The sequence below is a fragment of the Clupea harengus genome, chromosome 21, assembly GCF_900700415.2.
Source record: "Clupea harengus chromosome 21, Ch_v2.0.2, whole genome shotgun sequence".
In the NCBI taxonomy this organism is placed as follows: Eukaryota; Metazoa; Chordata; class Actinopteri; order Clupeiformes; family Clupeidae; genus Clupea; species Clupea harengus.
In genome coordinates, this window is record NC_045172.1 from 9448678 (window position 1) to 9470752 (window position 22075).

General features: G+C 45.5%; 1 protein-coding gene across 7 annotated transcripts in view; it reads right to left on the reverse strand.

The window, feature by feature from the left end:
* The window catches only part of il1rapl1b (interleukin 1 receptor accessory protein-like 1b), a 261412-nt gene extending 239889 nt beyond the window's left edge, over positions 1-21523 (reverse strand). For all 7 annotated transcript variants that reach the window (XM_012837302.3, XM_031558959.2, XM_031558956.2 and 4 more), the window contains exons 1-2: positions 20358-21523; positions 1576-1677 (exon numbers count right to left, since the gene is read on the reverse strand). In XM_012837302.3, the coding sequence (XP_012692756.1) occupies positions 1576-1657 (82 nt within the window). In that variant the 5' untranslated portion in view covers positions 1658-1677; positions 20358-21523. The remainder of the gene's footprint in view (positions 1-1575; positions 1678-20357) is intronic.
* Between the last annotated feature and the right edge of the window lie 552 nt (positions 21524-22075).

Below are 22075 nucleotides of genomic sequence, written 5' to 3' on the forward strand. Positions count from 1 at the left end.
TTATATGTATTTTTCCATCTGCCATACAACGTTGCTTCCTCTTAAAAGGTCTAACAACACCTGACCTTAGACATAAGCAACCTTCATCCATTTAAAACATCTCCCTTGATACATGTAACATACAATTGTACTACATTGTATAGTACTAATGCATTCACTATTTGAGCCCCTTAAGGTTAATGAAAGATGTGAAGTGGTGAAGTGTGTGGCTATTCTTCTAAGAGGCTGAAGTCTCTTTTGCCCCCCCCCTCCTCCCTTCCCCGTTAAACGTGTTCCCACTCGACACCTCCAATATGCCACCCCGTCGCCTCCCGCTGCTCCAGATTAGAGCTGATAATGGTGGCGTGGTGGGGCCCCGTTCCACGTGAGGAGAGGGGCCATCTGTCCCCCCGGCAGGGGCGCCGGCCACCTTTCTGTACCTCTCTGCTCCGGGCCATTACCAAGACGAAGACGAGGAAGAGGAGGAGGAGGAGGAGAAGCCCGGTGTGCTTCACGTTGTTGCAGTTAACAGTGAAGGCTGCGGCAGGCAGGACTAGGATGCAAAAGCTCAGGCTGGCAACATTTTTATTTCTGCAGCAGAAGCGTTTGGGGACAGTTTTTAGTGGAAGGTAACGGGAATCAATTAGCCAAGCGAGGGTGACCTACTTTAACAACAAACATGCTGCAACAACTCGACATTAGAGACGGTCAGATTCATCATCATCAAAATCATCGTCCTTTCTCTCTCAACCCCCTACATGTATCTCTCTCTATCTATTTGTAATCTGAATTATCCTGGGACGTCTATCTATCTATCTATCTATTTATCTGTACTTACAGATAGACAGATGGATAAGCAGATAAATAGATAAAAGCATGGAGAGATAGATGGAGCCGTGTGAGGCCGAAGCACAGACACACACACCATCTGAATCCGATCCTCCCACTCCCAACTTTTCCCACTCTGCACTTACTCCCCCATCATTCACTCACCTACCCCCCCTCCACCTCCATCTCCACCACCCACTCCACCCCAACAGATGGGCTAATATGCCTGCCTGTCTGTCTGTCTGTCTGTCTGTCTGTCTGTCTGTCTGTCTGTCTGTCTGTCTGCCTGTCTGTCTGTCAGCCACTGCTGCTGAGGTGCATAATTCCCCCCCACCCCCTCGCTCGTCCCAGCCCGGCGGGGGAATAACTAACCGTCCGCTGGGCTTTGACTGCCTACGTAAATTCACACATTAGGTGGAGGGAGGTGGAGGGCCAGGCAGCCATGGGAGTGTGTCCAAAAGATGAGCCTCTTGAACAGGCTTGTTTGTGAGTGTCACCGGGTGCGTAGAGACCTTGTTTTTTTTGTACTTTCTCATAATTGTACTCCAAATAGTCAGAGAAGACATATTTATATATTAACCACAGTCCCCGAATAAAAGCTCAACGTACCAAACACGGTGGAGTCCATGCAATTCTAACATAGTAGATTAACAAGCCAACACTTCCATAGCTGTGGTTCCAAACTAACAACACGTAAAAAGAAAACACTTCAGAAGTGAAGGGCAAGTAGTACCGGCACAAGAGCACAGTGGAGCAGAGCAGCCTTACCTGATCCCCTCTTTGACACCACTTTCAAGCTCCTGACGACAGTAGCGTAGAGCAGGATCTGGAGAGGGATGGGAGCTTTCATTTTTCACCTGTCCTTGGGTCCTGGAGAGGGAAACAAATGGAGAAAGAGGGAGGGAGAGAGAGACAGAGAGAGAGTGTCAAACAGGTGTCATGAGTTCGTCACAGCTGACCAAACCGCTGTCCTCTCACTGAAGCATAGAGTTCAGACAATTTCAAAGAGGAGCCTGGTGTCTGGGCCTACAGAAGAGCATGACTCCGCAGAAAGAGGGAAGACAGGTCGAAATTAAATTATTCCTTGAAAATGACACGGCAAAACCAGTTACTGTAAATCAGTTTTAAAGCAGTTAAGATAAATATCAGCTATCTCGGATAATAGACAGCTATCTCATTGTGCTCAGTAGTGTCCCCTCATATCCTCTTTTCAGACTCCAAAAAGATTCTCGTCATCATGTCAGTCAAAATCATCCATCTAAATTTAACTAGCAATGAGATAGTTCCATAACTATGAACATATGTAGGATGCAGAAATAAGGACGACGACACATGGCCTTAACAATGCTGCCCATTCATGCAGGCTTTGCAGTATGTTGTTGCTATCCGCTACGGAAAGATCAGAGGGTCATTTTCATAACTATGCGCACAGAGTGGAGAAATAACGAAAGTCTAAAATTACACGTCTCCCCGGAATGTCTAAAATGAAGTCACAAGCTATTGTGAAAGATGATATGGAAATTACACTGCTGAGTTAAAAACGGGATGTCCTTGCGAAGCTCACATGACGTGAGCCCTACGCAGTTGCGGAGTATGTGGATAGGATTAACGCTCTCAGGGTCAGTGCGTTCAGTGATACGTGTCTCCGTTTCCTCTTCCTTCCCCCCCTCCCCTCCTCATTTTGTTCCTCACTGCACACATATGCCAGCAATGAAATTACAATTTCTGTTACTAGTTCCAGTCATTCTTCCAGGAATGTTTGTTGTCTGCCAAAAAAGCATTCGGGGGGGAAACAATGCCAGGGATTCTCAGCTCTTTTGTACCGCAGTGAGCTTCAGGGCTCATCTGCCAGTGCGCGCCGTATTTTTCTCTCCTCTTCGGCTCGAGCTTATCACCCTCCACCCACACACACCCCAAACAGCCCACATGGCGAAGGGGAGGGTCAAAATGTGTCATCTGGCTTGCTGGGCACACGCTGGTAACGCTCAGCCCATGCTCTCATTGTCTGCCGCATGCCGTCAAACTGCATGGCGCAGGTTCTCTTTTAGAGGTAAAATAGGCAGCATCCGTGCAAGGCCAGTGCCTGCCTTCCCGCCTCCAGAGTGAGCGAGGCCTTGTAAGAGTGTGACTGACAAACATTCACTCCACATTGTACCACCACTGGCCCCCGCACAAAAAAAAGGCCAAATCTGACTGTGGCACAGTTGCCCCCTTGGAGATGTGAAAGGCCCATTTGAGAAAAGCCTGTCACCTTAATTGACACGTTCACAGCCATGTTGAAAAAGTCACAGCTTGACAAAGGGGTCCACACACGATGTGAAGGGTGTAAAGGGTGGTGGGGGGTGCGTGGTGGCACTGGAGGGGGGTCTTTCCCGCGTTAAAACAGAAGAGAAAGCCCAGAGGGATGGGTGGCAAGGCCACTCTAAGCTGGCCCTTCACCAAAACATGACGCCATCCCAACCACCAACACCCCCCCCCCCCCCCCCACTCCCACTCACCCAACAAGCCCTCTGTGAGTGGGCCATTGTATGTATCCTCGGTAACGATGTGGCACCATTCACCACCCACCCCCCTTCGTTTCGCTCATCTCCAACACATGTGCGCAACATTTTCATCGTCCTAATTAGCACTCACTTTCCCTCACCCTCTCATGTGAGCTCCAAGCATTGTGCACAATGGCGAGGCTGAAGCCAGCCACCCTGTCTCCCTCGCACACAGCCAGAAACAATTAAGACAAACTGTGGCTTCACAGCTCTCTAATTATAACGACTGAGACACATAGCGAGCCACTGCGGCACAAAAGGTTCTCCCAGGTAGAGAAGTAGCTACATTCATCCCCCAGGTAGGGACATGTCCTGAATATGACATAAACAACGTGTAATGTGGAAGACATATATATATATATATAAACAATATTCAGATTAAAGGATTAGCGAGGAGCGAGAACTCAAAAGCTCACAAGCACTACTTCAGTTTGAATATGCAGGGCGACATTCTGTTGTTTCCAAGGAAACAGATCTTGCTGGTAATTGTAAAGATGGTGCAAGGATTGGCTAGTTACAGTAGTTTTGAAAGCGCAGCTATATTTGAACGGTCCTTGCACTGGAAAAAAACAGACTTTGTACAGACCTCTCACACGTACATAGGAGATACAAAGAACTGTTTGCCTGGATTAATTAACATCTACCTCAGTTGAGACAGAAAGAGAGAAACAGAGAGGGGAAAACGATGATCAGTAATACGACACGTTTTTGTCATAACCATGTTTTTGAAGCAATTATCCACAGAAAAGGTGTAGAGAAGAAGAAGAAGAAGACAGATACAGACCAATACAGACAAACCCACTTGAAGGAGAACAAATCTCTCAGACACATAAATTGGAATAACGTTTAAAAGGTGCTTAAATAATTTGCTTGGTAGCACATACAGTGAACACACTTAAATCATTACAGTGGTCCATGATGCCGGCAAATTAGCAATCCATTTTTTGTCTATAACCATGAAATAAAGAACCTTTGCTATAATCCCTTCCTTGGCTACAAGAAAAGGACCCCTTGGTTACAAGAACCCCCCCCCCCATACACACACCTCTTGAAAATGTGTGGTCATATTGTTGTCTCTCCCCAAACCTGTCTTGTGGTCTCTCTCCTCTCCTCTCCCCACCACCCTGACTTGTATTTTCTCTCCCATTGAATTCAACCAAATTCAATTATCCACCACCAGCGTCTGCCAGAGACTAGCACTTTCTCAACGGGGGCCGGACCCAGAGGAATGTGTGGCTTCACCCTCCCCACTCTTCGTCCTCCTCCTTCGCCTTTCCCCCCTTTCTCTCCTTCCCTCTCTCTATCCATCTTCACACCACACACACACACACACACACACACACACAAACACAAACACACACACGCACGCACGCACGCACGCACGCACGCACACACACACACACACACACACCACCATCACCCCTCGATGGAGCCGGTGAAAAATTGATGTGCCCGCTGCCTTGGCGAGTTATTAACATTTCTATTTGTGAGAAACTGTAGACTGCTCCTTGTAGCTTCAACACACACACACACACACACACACATAGACACCGTGCTGTGTGCTCTCACAGACTCACATATATATATATACGCCCACGTGAAATCCCAAGCCTGCATGGTGAATTATTCCGTTTCAGCTGATGGTATCCAGCGATCAGGAGGCTGCAGAGGCACCCGCTAGTCACTGCTGATGGCCGGGTATAAGTTGAGAAATGATCACTCCAAAGCAGGTCATCTGTTTGAACATTAACAGCAAACGATAAAAGAACGGATAGAGCTCTCTCTCTCTCTCTCTCTCTTTCTCTCTCTGCGTGTGTGAGTGTTTCGAGGCAAATTATTATGTCATACAATATGACACAATGTACGGTAAAGCTCTGGCAAATGAATCATGAGGAGCTCAAATAGTGAGGTGTGTGTGCTTAAGTGTAACGGGGGGGGGGGGGGGGGGGGACTGAAAAATAGATGTAAAAAATGCTTACTGAATCTCCACTCTATATCGGAAAGTGTAATTTCCAGCAACACCTTGGCTGGCTAATTGCACTGCCATGTTTTAGCAGAGAGCCTCTCAGACATTCAAAATGCTCATGCGAGGCCCACTGGCAGGCAGTCAGCTGCGCACCATCACACCTCCACCCACCTCCAACATGTTCTCAAAACTTTCAAGACATCCATTTTTAGTATGCGACTACATTATACACCCATTGAGGCTTTCTGACGGTACTGACACCCAGCAGGGCCGCTAGGACCTATCCTCCTGAGGCCTCTTTGGGAGTGTGCACTGGGTCATTAAATAAGCCCAATAAATACGTATTCTACAAATTCGTTATTACAAAATAGCTGCCCCATCGTTAAGCAGCTAAGTGTATTTCAGCAGCACCCTTTATTTTGACAAAAAAACAACATCTGCTCAACATTTGTTATTCGTAAAAATATGATTGGTTAAGTGCTACAGAGCTACCACAACACATTGGAAACAGGGGTCCACGGCTTGCCAGTTGTCCCCGCTGCCTTTGCTGTGCCACCCCCTTCAGGGCGGCAAGCCATGCAATGCATCAGCCGTGGCCAGGCTGAGAGAGTGGGGTTGTTGTTGGTGAGCGATGCATGCCACTGGCTTACTTTATTGGTTCCAATCTATCCAAGCCAGTGGTGCGCTCTATCCCACCCACTGGGAGGCGGCTTTGTATGTGTGTGTGGGTGTGTGTGTGTGTGTGGCTGGGGGTCAGTGTTGATGAGGAAAGTCATCTGCAGAGAAGGTGCTGAATGAAAACCTCCGGCAGGTTTCTCGTGCTGCTTCTCCCTGTTAATTTTGTTCAGTCACCTGGGGACTTCCCTGCCTGGTCCCTTATTAACACATGGTGGCTCAGAACACACTGCAGTGAATCAAAGACCACAGACTCATTTTTTTTTCTTTACTTCTTTCATTCTGTCTTTTCTTTTTGGCAACACCACCGTCGCCAACATGCAAGCTCTTGTCCTCGCTCCGCACGACACACAACTGTGACAACTGAGACTCTCCGGCCTCCTGTTGAGCCTGACGACTGCGGATCCCTGGAGCATCTCAGTGCAACATTTGAAAAAGCACTGACGGGAGACTCCACACACTCTGGTCACTGGTCACCAGTCAGACAAAAAAGACCGGGGCGCCTTTGATCCAAAACGGGTCGGCAACAACAAAAGCTAAAGACAACACATGACCTGTTTTCACCCCAAAGACTTATTTCCAGTCAGGCAGAAAAACTGAGGCACCATAAGCAATGTAGAGGCTATGAGAATTCAACTATTCAATGGGGAAGATTTATTAGTTAATAAGGACCCAACATACAACCTTTCAATTTCATATGGGGGGAAGGGTTTAATTTTAGCATCCACAGGAAGATTTGAAGTGTGAATCAATTTGAAGTTTGCTTGGCTCCAAATTAATGTCAAATGTTGACATGAATGGCTTTGAGCATTGTGTATCTTACAACCCTGGGGAAATCGGCGCTGAACAATATCTTCAGCATGAATAAATATCATCTATTGGAAAAAAATATATTCCTCCTCGTATAAATGTTTTCAATGGAAATTGGGCTCCAACTTGGAGGGACTGTATCAGAAAAAAAAACACAAAATGTCTGCACTTAAGACACGTGCACTGGCTGCATTATTTCAGGTGAGATGCTACAACACACTGCCCTAGAAAATCCTGAAATGGACAATTATTTCCCTTTTCTAATGTCCCCCATGTCTTGGATCGATTGTGCGCTTCACTGCCGAAGGTCACGCAGCACAAGCGCTGATGAGGACCAGCTATCTCTGGCATTCACCCCTCAGAGAGTTCAGACAACTCCTGTAAGTCCGGAAAAAAAAAGAAAAGAAGAAGCTCCCCTCTTGTGTTAAGGCAATCATTCTCTCAATTTGAGAGATTTGCTGGTAATTGCATGCCGTGGCCAGAAAACTCGCCCCAACACACGCCAGCGCCTTCTTGACTGACAACGCTGACCTTCAACAATCGGACAATCTTATGAAATGGTAAAGCAGGAATGTAGTCCAGCCCCACTGACCACTGACCTCTACGTGTCCATCCCTGATGTGCAGAGATATGAATTGGATTTTAACAATCACAACTAATGCAGCTTGTGCTCTTAAGGAAACACCCAATCTAGAACCTATTAGCATTCCACTAACCCACCATTGCTTGTCAGCTTGGTCTTTGTAGCACTCTTCTGAGATTATTTCTGAGACTATTAACCTTGAGTGATTTTTGTACCAGTAAAGACCCTTAAGAGGTACAAATAACCTTCTTGTTAACAAAGAGGAAGAGGGGGGTTTCCACAAAGATCACTTTTAAAAGCGCTGTGAGGTCCATAAAAGATGCTTAGCACAATACTGACGTGAGATCAGTACTGGGATAGGATTCCCTCACACACAGGCATGCATTTGACCACCGCGATCGGTTTCAGTTGAGCCCCACAATCCTAAATAGGTACAGCTGTCGAAGGAGAATGGAGGGTAATCCATACCCTGTCAAATAGCTGCATATCAATTACAGCGCTGCACGTGTGGTGGGATTTGATTGGATTAAATCTTTCAATTTGTATTAGGAGAGTCCAGCGTAGGTTTCCACGTCCGCCATGCACTCGGCGGTCTAGAGGACATCACTGCTTCCCATCAACTACATCGTCATAGCGATGCTGATTCACATTCCACTTCACTGGAGATTAGGTGCTACAGCCGGGGCACCAAAGCCTTATCGCCCACACTGAGTTTAGCTACAGTAGCTGCCATAATTTCTACTCCATGATGCTGAAAAGATTCTCTCACTCTCTCCCTCTCCACTAATACACACACATGCTCACACACACACACACACACACACACACACACACACACACACACACACACACACACACACACACACAAACTCACACACAATGACCGTTTGCTTTCACACAGAAACACACACGCACAGCCTGAAAAGCCATCTGAACTGTATTCAATTCCCTGTTTTGCACTGAAGGTGCAAACAAGGCATGCTCACATATACAACTACAAACACACATACACACACACACACACACACACACACACACACACCTGCATACAGTGACACACTGGATCTCACATACCATACACAGAGACACAATTTATTTCCCTCTCTCTTTCTCTCTCACACACACACACACACCAACAACAACAATGGCACATGCAAAGGCCTGCTAACCATGTTTCCAGATCAGTTTACCGTCCACTTGCTGGCCCTCCCGGCCTGCCAGTGTGCTAAGCCTGAAGGCACGCTGAAATACAGATGAAACCGACGCAGAGCTCTGTTTTCACATTCAGCACGGACGCTCCGGCCCACTCGGCTCTACCTCCAGCAAGAGTCCAGTGACGGGGAGGGGGGCGGATGGTGTTGGTAGGCCACAGCTGCAGCCCTGTGCTCACACGCGAGCACGAGCCGTGTGTGCAGAGAGAGAAAGGAATACAAATCACACTAGAGAGAGAGAGAGAGAGAGAGAGAGGGAGTGAGAAAGAGAGAGGGAGAGACAGAGAGAGGGGCAGAGAAAGAGACAGAAAGAAAGAGGGAGAGAGAGCAGTGAGCAGACAGAGTGAGAGACGACGAAGGATGGAGAGAGGGGGGGCTGAAGCTGGAGGGGGGAGAGAGAGAGAGCGAAAAGTGAAGAGACAGAGAGAAAGTAGGTGACAGAGAGAGAGAGAGAGAGAGAGAGAGAGAGAGAGAGAGAGTGAGAGTAAATGTGGCCACACCATCCCAAAGAGACTGAAAAAACAGGTAAGTTGGAGCAATTGGGAATGCGAGTGAGTGAATAAGAGAGAGGCCCAGTTATCCTTGTCAAAATGCCAACTACATCCTTACCAAAAAGAAAATATTTTCTGCCCCCCTCGTATCTCCACCAATGACGTCTCCCTCTAAACACACACCGTAGTATTGAAACTCCAACCCTGAATTATTCAGTTGACACCCGCCTTTATGCCCTATTATTTTCCCTTGTTGAGCAAGACTGGGTTCAGTATTCTACACGAAAATGACATTGCCAGCACATTCTTTATTCTGTTCGAAAAGCAGGTAAAAGTCTCCAGGGTTCACCTTTCTATCCGTCTCTTTCCAGCTGTTCGCTATGCAGGCCACGCATGGATCAAGACAAACAGGAGCTTTCTCCTCTATTGTCTGCCTACAGGTATTTTCAGTTTAAGGACAGGCAATTACCACATGCAGCAATGCAATTTCTGTTATATATTTTTTTTTAGTTTTCTGTGAAAACACTGAAAGCTGAAAACATGACACAAAACTTTCTAAAACTTTCTAACTCAGATGAAAAATGTCTCTCTCTCTCTCTCTCCACTCAAACATGTTCTAAATAAGAACCTCTTTGACACAACGGTAAGCATTCATTCTATTCAGCCAGCCAGAGCACACTAGTATTGCTGGTGGAAACCATTACTATAGCATACACAAATGAACCAGTGACCTTGGCTTTTCTGAGACTCTATAAATCATAGCAAAGACCTAATTCTGTAGCATCTATGCTCAGCAATTATCCTAAACACAAAGGAATATTTTGGGGTAAGAAACAGCAAAGTAAAATAAACTAACTAAATATAAGATACAACCTTAAGCCTCTGTGTTTTTTAGAATTTTCACAGAATTTGCAAATATTCATAAAATATTATGGGAAATACAACAAACCGAGCCAAAATGTCCAATTAAAGCCTGCATAAAGAAATACAAAATTAAGAGCGAGGTCTGTCTCTGGACCGGGTAAGGCTAGAAGCTTTCACATCCAGAGACTGACAGCATGGAACCAGAGTCCTCCAGAGCATACAGAAGGGTTTTCTTCTCTGCTCATTAAGGAGTATGTGCCGCCTTTTGTGTTTGTGCCAAGTTCTTGATTGCTCATTTGGAAATTAAGAACAAAAGTGTTTATACCTTGAGCAGTGAGGGTTGAGGACTGACTTTTTCCTGCCTCGTTAGCACAAAGTCTGCTTCAAAAACAGTGTGATTGCAGGGTTTGAAGTGGTACTGAACAGCTTTTGACACTCTGGTTAGCTGGACCTTGGTAGCTAAAGTAATGTTATGATGTATGTGAAACAGTCTAATAGTTAATCTCTATTTTGGTGGCAGTTGTGGGGCACTAACGGATAAAGGCACATTAGCACAGCGCAAGAATTGTGATATAAGTGAGTCAACAGCACTCCGCCTGCCATCTACCTATTTGAATGAAGGACATAACGGTACACAATTAGGCCATTAATACGAAAATATGCTAACACCATTTAATCTACACTTCAACTGTAATATGATGACAGGAATTTAAACAGTGGGCTAATGCCTTAGCTCTGCTTTACGGGGAAATATTGGTCTAATTAGTTTACCATCTGTAGTCATAATACAACTCTAATATTTTCCAGTTAGATACAGCTGGTACTGCAGCTAGCACATTGTGATTGGTAATATAAAAATGTGCACTTAATCAGCAAAATATTGCTGACATGACCATATCAGGATTTCGCAACCCAGCGTGGCAGTACATCTGCAGATCACCAGCAAGTTCCCACCACTAAAGCACCCAAAGGTTCCTGTATGGGCAGCTCAATACATTCAAATCACTGATTGAATTGAACAATAGAACTGACCCCCATTTTACTGCACCACTGTACCGGTGGGGCAGAAATCTAAAGCCTGTAATGCTCAAACTAGAAAAAAAACGTCCTAATTAGGTGGGGAGCAACAATGTGTTGCGTGTGTTGCAAATAACCAGTGTGCCCCCCCCCCCTCTCTATTCTCCCTCCTAATATATTGCCCCAGAGGTCCTACAACAAGGCCTTATTATTCAAATCAGCCCTTTTCACGCAGTGCAAAAAGGGACTTCTGGCCTCCTATTGAGAAGCTGGAGGCCCATTGACTCATTAGTGAGAGGTGACGGAGGGGTGTGCCGAACATTCACAGGCAGGTAAGGCCAGCCGGGGGGGGGGGGGGGGGGGGGGGGGGGGGGGGGGGGGGGGGGGGGGGGTGTGTGCGGGGGTTGGGGGATAAGGAGGAAGTGCGACTGTGATGATTTATACCCGACCCAGTCCAAGCACAGCTGCGTTATTCCATCATCCATCAACGTGCAGGGGCTAAATCTGGGAGAACTTAAAGACATCGGTTACCGAACCATGAAACGCACTTCCACTCCCACTGTTATTACAGACGATGTGCGCGCTGATGACTGTGGGAGATTGCATTTGTGCGCTTGGTGAATAATTGCAAATCAGCCTTGTTACAACTGGGGGGGTGGGGGTGGGGGGTGTTAGCCGTCGCCATTAAGACGATGGTACTGTGTACAATGACAATGTGCAAAGCAATAAGGCACTGTCTCAGCATATGGTCAACAAGTACTCTTACCTCAAACGTTTGGTTTGGAGGTCTGTAAAGTGTGCAGGGTTGTTTGGAACTGCAGCTGGGTGTTGCACTTAACGTAATGAGGCATGGAGGGCTTTACATTAGAAACAAACCTTTAAGAAAACCAGATGAAAAATGTCATGACGGGAGGGAAGGCATCTATGTGTGTCTGTGAATGAAATGTGATTGGCATGTCAGATTGTCCCCTTCTTTATTGACTGATAAATAAATCAGAACGATCCAGAACAGATTCATTCAGGCATACACAGAGAGAGAGAGAGAGAGAGAGATAGAGAGAGGGAGACAAACACAGAGAGAGAGAGAGAGAGAGACAGAGAGAGACAGAGAGACAGAGAGAGTGGATGAGAGAGGGTAAGGGAGACCCGCAGAGTGAGCCAGGCAATAATGAATAATAGATAAATAAATAAATAAATAATATATGAAACCAAATCAACACAAGCACAAATTGGGTGCCACACTTCTTTCCACCCAAGCTCCTTCGCTATGGCTTAATCAACCAAATTGCACTGTAACAACAACAATGCAGTCATGTGACGGTCCCTTGGGTCTGGGCCCCGAGGTCCCACAGGCTGAATCTCTACCCGAGCAACCTGGCAGCCGGGGTAATTGAAAACTGAAAAAAAAAACACACACCACACAAAAATATGGGAATCCAAACATCCACAGAGGACGGATGTCGGAAAGAGAAAAAGAAACACACAAAAAAGGAACACGAATCCTATCAGACTCTGCAGAGAACCGGGGGAGAAAAAAGAAATATCTGCCAGATGAATGTAGGAGATGAGGGGGGGGGGGGGGGGGGGGGGGGGGGGGGGGGAGCCGTGCCAACATAGTTTTAAGAGGACTATCGCGGTGTGCAATACTTCGTGCTGGTGACTCTAAGAAAACCCCATCTGACAGTGCTCCATGACATGTAGGACTTGCACCACATGACTGCACAGGCCTAGGTGATGGCTGACAGTGATGTGACTCCTACTGTAAGCCACAGGGGACAAATGCTGGACAGAGCGCGATGTCCATGCTATGCCTCTACCTGGGAGGAGGCCAGATGCTGGTGTGTGTGGGGATGGTGGGGGTAATCCTCCAGCCATCCTTTCAGGAATGACATACAAATAAACAGACACTGCAGCGAATTAACCAGCTCACATTATTTTTCAGATTATGTGTATAAGCTACACTAAGAGCCCAGCTTTTATAATAGTCTGGGTCACACTTCTGCTTCTACAGCTGTCAGTCATGTAAACATAAGCCAATTGTGAACACCCCTGCCTTTATTGTTTTGCAATTATTATTCTTTTAAATTTCTGTGCGGTAATGGCATCCAAAGAAGCTGCACCGAAACATGACCTTTTTGGTCCGTGAACAACAGCTTTCCATCAACATGCAAACAACATAATGTCACACAGCAGCAGTTCAAGAATTGGCCCCATGACAGCGAGGGCCTTTCCACGTGGAGATTGATCTGGTTTCTCTGAGGAGAACAGCGGTCTCCCTGGCCCTCGCTCTCCCCCGCCAAGCTGACAGACAAAGACTAGGACACGCAAGCCCTCACCCCCATCCCCTGGGCGACAGGTCTCCATATGAGCTGCAAGAAGAGCCAGACTCCCCAGGCCCTGTTCATAACTCCCCCCGTAAATCAGACCCTACCGAGAGGCATCGCCTCGGTAAGGGATGGGCACCTGGGGTGGAACCCTGACGGAGGAGAACAAGCCCTCTGCCAACACAGGGAATTGTGGGAAGTCTTTTTACCCATTATCATTTTTATCACAACTGCTACCCAAGTAGAGGGGTAGGATAGAGAGTGCAAAAAAAATCACGAGAACAGAAGAAAAAATTACAATAACCCTTTGCCACCACTGGAAAGAGAAAGCGACCCACTATGAATTGGAGAGACCAAAATTCTGAATTCAACATGTTCACGGTCATGGCTCAAGCCTCTGTCAGGCACTTCCTGTTTCGGTGCAGGAGGCAGCTTTGGTCATCTCTGAATTATCTCTGCGGCAGGCCCCGCCACGGCCTCACAGCTGATACAACAATAAATCCAAGGTCTCTTTCTAAAAGCTGCCGCTTGTGAAAGAGGGAGGGAGGTTTATCTCTGTTGTAATGTACTGCGAATCACATTGGAAACCTTCATGAATGAGTAACCAGAACACAAAACAGGAGCTGGGAGAAATATAGATAGAGGGAGAGTGAGAGTGATGGAAAGAGATATACTGTAATATTGAGGTAAGGGGGGGAAATACCTCAAATAGATTTCCTCACCCCCTTCTCTTTCCCTTTTTCGTTTTCTTTCTTTTTTTTAACTTTCAAGCATGGAATATTTTTTTGTATCCTTCCAGGTGCCTGTGCAGAAAAAAACATCAACTTCATTTCCTAAAAGGGGTGCTGTGTGCAAGGGATCACCTACAAATGACCAGGTAGGGGAGGAAAAGAGAAGAAAAAAAAAACAGAAATGGGATGAAAATGTCATCATCCAACTGTGACAGTCCTGTTCAGCTTGCTACACCTCTGACAAAAAAAACATCAGATTCAGCTATGCTTTTCCTGCCTAAAGCACACACACTCACACTCATTCATTCTCTCTCTCTCTCTCTCTCTCTCTCTCACACACACACACACACACACACTCACACACAGACACACAGACACACAAACACACACACACCGATTTGATTACACCTTTGAATGCAATTTCATCAGGGGAGTAGGACAACACTGTCATCACTTCAATCTTTATTTCTCTGTGTGTAACAATTGACCACTGTTTCATCTTCCAGTCCCTTGGGAAGATCCCATATGTTTTCAGTGCCGCAATATAAACCGACATTTGGAGAATGATTCCATTACATCTCTTATGTTGCCACATTAGCTTGCTTCTGTTATAACAGCCCTGCCAAAAACCGGAGTTGCTGTGCGAAGTGCCAAGCAGAGGCTTAAATGCAAATAACACCAAATGCTGCACATACTGCAGATTTCTACCAAATGTGAAGTGTGCCCATGTGGAATAGTTTATTTAATCTAACTATGGCCTTCACACAGACATGTTTGTGAGAAGGAATAGGACATGAAAAAGTGAATCAATAAACTACACAACATGGTTTGAGCGTTTTATACTTGAGATGCCCGAGATGTTTTCATCTTTTGAAAAAAGAGAGGCTCACAAATGCCTCCATGAAATGAGAATGTACGCTTTCCTCTGAATGATAGCCACTATGAGAGCCAGGGGCCACAGATGAAAAAGAGCCCATTTTCACCGTGTTTCCCCCCCTGTACGAAGCAATCACTCTCTGATAGTTTGCATTATCCTGGCAATTTCTGCCTGGTATGAGTCTACAAACTGTATGGCAAACTCCAGACCCAGGGTTTGGCTCCCCGGGTTGGCTACACTCTGTTTGAGTAGGGTTGGGTCGGTCCCTTTGCCAGCTATCACTCCAGACTGCTACCTGCACTATCCGAGAGATTACAGTATCCATTATGTAATGTTGTCAGCATTTGAGTGCAGTTCAACTGAAGAGAGAGCTCGAAGTAAACTACCTTGCCATAGCTTTTCAGAAGGGTACTCCCGTGTCAACAGAATATCTAAATGACCCAAGACAACCTTAAAAGTCGAACATCTCCAGTTCTCAGCTCAGTTCACTTGCCACCAGGATTGTTTATCAGAGTGACCGCCGATGTGAAATATCCTGCAGGAGGATCACTAAATCTCACCTGTTTGCAAGATTGACAAAACAGGCCTCAGACTGATTAAGCTTTAACATGGTATTAATGAGAATGCATCTGTAAAGGTGACACAATGCGGTGTGTCAATTCAACACTATGAGGGCAGACATAAAACTCGAGAGGATGGAGCACTTGATGTCTACAGCTCCGGTAATGAAGATAAACACAGTCAAATATTAGCGAGCTAATTTAGCAAAAGAAAAAAAAGGGACAGGGTATAATTTGGCCAGCCCCTTCAATATTGACATATGGTAGACAGCCACCACAAGATCTGTCCCTCATATTGAACAGGCGCAGACACACTTCTTTGAATTGATATTTCCAGATCGCTAGGCTCACCAATGCTTTCATGAGTAGAGCAAGAATTAGTACCGGGGGGTCCAGAAAACACACACAAACACAAACACCACCATCACCACCAGCTCCCAGTGTCCTCACTGCCTCCCCACACACAACCAACATAGCCACTGAAAACAAATGGGTATGTGTCAGATCAATGTCTGGTGATTACTTTAATACTGCTCAGTGATGAAAAATGTCAGTCGTGGAAATAGACCAAAATCTCATTTTCCACAGGATTGGATTTTTCAAAGATTTATTTTCCCAGGCATGTCTCCTTTGCATCTCATTGATGGCACACATACATTTATTGGGGTGTTAGGGGACGAGCCAGGGGAGTGGAAAGGGCCGTGATGTATGACAAATGAGAAATTCATTTACTAAGACCATCAACTCTTTCCCACCTCCCATTTCAGGGGGGTCTCATCTGCTGAAAAAAACAAACACAGAAAAAAAAGAAAACCAGACTACCTAGATCCCTTCAGCTTGATAGTGTTCTTGAGCTTGTTGCGTCATGCTAGCGATGACGCCGGGTAAAATGGCACAGATATGGGACGATAAAGATGCCTCTGAACGACCTTCCAGAACAGATGCACATCACACAATCCTCTCTTAATTAGACTGCCCTATTCTGACATTCACTAAAGCAATGTATACCAACCCAACAGGAACAATGAGGAGGCCGAGGTGGTCGGCAAACGCATGATTGTGAAGAAGGTTCATTGAACTCCTTCATTCATGTCCAAGAAAGGCCATAGTCTGTTGTATGGATGTGTACCCAGGAGTACTTCAAAATTAAAAGTATCTGTCAGCTGGAGGGTGACAAACATCGGTGCCTGTTTACATTGTTGCCGCAGCTTTGTGCAGCCTCATGAGATATTTCCTGGAGCATGGAGGACAATGGTCTTGTAGCCTTACGGAAACAGCCAGAACTTTTAACATCTGTAGGTGCAGGAGTGCTGAGTTCGTTAAAAAAAAAAAAAAAAAAAACCAACAACAGAAGCAAGCTGAACTCTCAAACAAAAGAACAAAAAAAGCTCCCAAGGCTGAGAGTGAACTTGCTGAGGGGTTACTGGCGAAACTGTGTGTTTGCAAGGAGGCCTGGGGGAACTGAACAGACTGGCCCTAGCACCAAAGGCAACCAAGCTGTTATTTTAACAGGCCATCTCCCAAAAGCAGTGGAGCCCCCACCTGTGTACAAAACATGCACTCTGTGTACCCTAGCAGTGGCACGGCGGACTGGCAGTTTTGTTTTGATTAGTAGCATTTTAAAGGCAGTAGTGAACTTGGAGCGGAATTGGCGGAGAGAGGTTTGAGGGAGTTTGATGCAACAGGGTTCAGGAGAGTCAGTCTTTCATTGTAAGGTACAATGAGCGCATGTAAAACCAGGGTTGGGTTACTGCTGGTGCACATAATGAGCTAGCGACCAGGAAACACATTTGCTTCTGTATTTATTTGATCAATGATTATTCTTTCATTTAAAATCTGTGAATGCTAGCCCTCCGTCATGGGGTTCAGTGCTAAGAAGCTAGCTAGCTTACATCTGAGTGATCTAAAATAGAAAAAAAAACGTTTTCATAAAAAAATGTACGGCTGAGTTTATTTACTCAAAACTATGGCAAAATGAGAGCCAAATCATGTTTTGGCTGGAGCAGTCTTTAAAGTACCATAAAGTATGCTAAGTTACAGTCTATCACAAGATAATGTTCCGATCAACTGATTTAGTTTCAACCGTGGCTTGTTTTTCGCAGTGCAGTCTGTCACATTGTCTCCAGGCACTCTCATTCACTTCTGCTTATGTCAATAGAGGGTTTCTCTACATTTACTGCAAATAAGCTGCTGCCACTTAGGTCCTGCGTGGCACACTCTATGGTGGCACAACTTTCTTGCGTGTGCGTACCATGAACGAGAATCCTGCGAGCGCCCCCCCCTTCTCATTATGCTGTCCCTTCCACATCCCCCGCGCTGTAGCTGAAGCTGTTTCACTGCATAACAATTACTGGAGCCAATAAAACAGTCAAAAATGAAATTTTCCCCCAATTAGTCTTTCTAATGATCTGTATGTAAATAAACTCATTAGGCGGCGTTATCAGAGATGGCCGCCTTCACATTCTTGCATTTTAATGAAATTGAAATGGATTTCCCCCCCCCTTCTCTCTCCCCTCCGCAGCCTTGTTGTAATGTAGCATTACCCTTAATAAAAGCCCCCGAATGTGAATATTAATGAAAAATCAATGGGCTGTAACTTTTGAACCCTACCTCTCCCTATCGACTGCTTTTAGACTTACACAAGGTGATTTTTCACACTGATATTTGCACAATTGATAGCTTTTGTTGAAGATAGGGGGGGTTCTTTTGGAGTACTGTTGAAGCAAAAGAAGAGAAAAGTAGAGCCGTGGATTAGTAATCAATAGAAGTAATGCCATGGGTTTCCTTTTTGGAGACACAGAAGCACGGCTGCCTATGGAGAATATCCAAGCCGGTGTCAGGGGAGCATAACACAGTTTGCTCTGCTGTCCAACTGCTCTCTTGTTCTCCAAGCAAGAATGGCCAAATTAATGACACAGAAATGTTGACAGAGATGCTGACATTTTGGTCCATGAAAGCAACGTTATTAATTAATAATTGGCCTAATAAATCTCTGCACTATCTCCATACCCAATTAGTATCCGAAAATGTGCCTTGGACTGAACAAAAAAGAAACCTGTTCATAAATATGGCTCTAAATTAACAGAAAAAATTCACTGACGTCGATGCCCAGATGCCCATCACGTTGATTATGAGTTGCTAACTCATTTACTGGGTCTGTTTAAAGCATCCACCTGTCCCCGAGGAACTTTAAATTACAGCATGCCATACCGTCACATAACTCCCACATATGTGCGAGAGAGAGAAGGGAATTGGGGCGGTCTCTTCTACTTACATCAGACATTTTTGGCTGCAACTTGTATGTATAGATGTATGTAGAGATGTTAAGACGTCTTCGAGAGCTTTCATGCAAAGCAGCATGAATTTCCTTATTACTGCGGAGGTAATCATATACAATATCCGGAACGAGCAATGAATAATGTATTAGCGTTTAGTCTACGACTTAAGTCGTTCATAACACACAGTGGCTTAATTATGGCCATCAGGGTTTAAACGGCGGACGCGAAACTGATGTCAGTACCTTTTTGGTTCAGTGAGATGCCAGTTTAGAAACGAAAGGCCAAACCGGGGTAGCTGTAACTTCACCGTCATGACGCGACTGAAACCATTCACGCAGTGTGCACCCAGCTGCACAACATTCTCTTTGAGGACTGTGGCGTAATGAAGTGGTCCTCCTTAACGATGATACATACACAGATAAACTGGGGACGTTTCTGTTACAATAGACTAGTGTGAGGATAAAGAAACCAAAAATATAACCTATTTCTCTGCTCCTCCATCTTCAGCTGTCCAATGGAGAATTTATTTAACTGGCTTTTTTGCAGACAAGGCTGTCATATTTATATATAATATCCGTGCCTAAATGGCAAAGGCGTGACTTTCCCGTGTTCAGTCCACTAATGCTTAAGGAGTAATTTGTGTCTGTTAAAGTCTACCGGCAAACGTCTTGCCTCCTCTCAACCACCCAGTCAGGTCAACACAGTAACCCCTCCCCCCCCCCCCTCTCTCTCTCTCTCTTTCTCCCTCTCCCTCTCCCTCTCACTCACACACACACACATGCGTACCCTTCGAAAAACACACTGACACACACCTTCCCGGCCCCCACTTTCACCCAAGGACCATAGGCAACTATTGGGTTTGGTACCCTCATCTGCTGCATCTGGAGATGTGCACAGGCTCAACTCAAATAAGCCTCCAACAGCATGCAACTTTAGACTGCAGTGGTTCTCAAAAAACATATAAACAAATAAATAAAGGTAGCATTTTATATACATAGCCGAAGAAACTGAAGCTGTCCTGCCTTCCCATCACACAGACACACATTCACGCACACACACACGAACGAACACACACCTGAACCATTTCACCAGCATTTTTAACAAACATCCCTCTGAAACACCTCATGATACCGCACTGAACAGTGGGGGTGTATTTACCATATACGCTGTTAGACATAAAACACGCTAACAGTAGCCTTCCGACGAATTTGTCCGTGGCTTATCAAATCGGGAAAGAATGGTAAAACGGCGCTTTTGGTCTACTGAAAACATCAAGAACCAAAACCCTGGAATTCCATGTCAAAGCTATACCTAACGAAACAAAATATTCTGCACCCTGCCTATATCGGTCTATAGCACAGCAAATAACTTAGGAGCCAATGCAGAGGAGCATGATAGGCTGTCAGTAAATGTGCCCAAAGAGCTCATTTTAATTACCACAGATTAGCCCACATTTCATGAAATTCGTCGGGAATCTTAGCGCAAAATAAATCTGTTGCGATAGTCAAATAATTACTATCAAACCCTTCTGGATATTGTCGACATTTATGCAGTAAACTTTATATGAAACGACAAAGGCACAAAGCACTGGAAGAAGTATGGGCAAAAAAACCGTCTTACCCCTAAAAGCTTCCAAGACGATCAGATTCCGCTGTCACTGAAGACCAGAAGATGTTAGCATCACAACAACTGGTCAGCTTCGAGAAATGGCTTTTCCACGTCTTCACTCTTACAGACGAAAAACTGAATTGTGATCAGAAATCCCATACACCCAACACCCAAGTTATGAAGCGGGTGGTTTAATCCGAACAAAATATGCACATCGTCTGCATCAGAAAACGTGATTGACAAGGTGCAATGGCTTGCTTTCAGTTAGATATGATGCCGGAGAAAATTGAATTATGTCCCGAAAAATGAAAAAGACAGATAATTTGAAGGACAGAACAAACATCAGTTAAGTCTGGCTTTTTTCAGATCGGGATTGTAGATCACGAATCCTCCAAACCTTCGCGGCAATGCAACCATTCCCAATACACGTGCGCTCTTCAGAAATCGGCACCGCAGAAAAGACAGACAGCTATGTATATTTCACAAGTATTCTGTATTGCCACATCCGACGGGTCTTCCCTCCAGAGTGCTGCTATGTGAACACTTGCAGCCCCGGCGGTTTATGGCACGCCTGCTTGGTCCTAGAGCCCGCACAGTGCCTGAGTGGTCTACAAGCCTGTTAACTCTGCACGTTTAAATCCACATGAAATGAACAAAGCGCCGCGCGGAGAGAAAGACGCGGCACAGCTCTATACAAAGGCTTTGGTATAGCTCTGAAGCGGGTCCTGCTTTGAGCTTGCAGTAGTCAAAAGTTGTGTGTCTGCAGACTCCATCCTCCCCCTGAACAGAGTGCAGCATCAATGAGGACCAGCAAAAGATGCAGCGCGGGCTTAAGGATACACGTACTGCCGCCCAATGGAAATAGCGGAGAAGATTCAATGCTCAGTTTTGGTAAATCAGGCCAAGTAGTTTGATGGGCTGTTTTTCACCTCTGGAAGACATTGCAGGTGAGAAGTAGCCCTTCGAGGCTGCCGTAAGATGAAGTAAAAACGATTTAAATAGACTCAGGGCTATGTTTGTGTTTATTTTTGATCTCTTAGAAATGATACCGCTGCACCAGTGATTAACTTGTATATTTCCAAACGTTGGGAGCAGCAGTCTTAAAATATAGCAGATATCTTTAATTCTAAGAACATTGCCGAGATTTTTAATGATTTTAAATTTGGTAGATTGTTAAAGTTGGTAGATTTGGCTCAAGTGGCCTAATGGTAGCCGTTGATGAACAGGTTATCTTAACTCCCAGTAAACAAGTTCAGGTAAAGTCGACATATATCTTTTGTATTAATGAAAAGAGTATACGTGTTTGCTGTCTATTAACTAGGCTATAGGCTACCAGTCTGCTCTCTTTTGTGCGACCTGACAAGTCCCTCCAAATTGAACTGACAGTCCATTTTAAAAGGCGACACCTCTTTCTCTCCTCGGCATCATTCATGCCTGTTCATGTATTAAGGCTCAGTGTTTTTGAACTTGAACTTTATCTACTACGAGTGCGCCTGCAGCTCAATGGCGACGGTAAGTATTTATGTGGAGCTAAGTGGGGTGTTCTTAGGGCTGTATGATCTGAAACTGGTCGAAGGCGCAGGAGAATGCGCAGTTCCACGCGGAGGCCCTGAATGGTGCCTGTTTGATTTCCCCGGGACTATGCGGTCCTGTCAAGGCGCTGGCCTCTGAATCGGCACCGCTGTGAGGCGAATGTCGATGAGGGGTCTCGGAGGGGAAGAAAGGCCCCC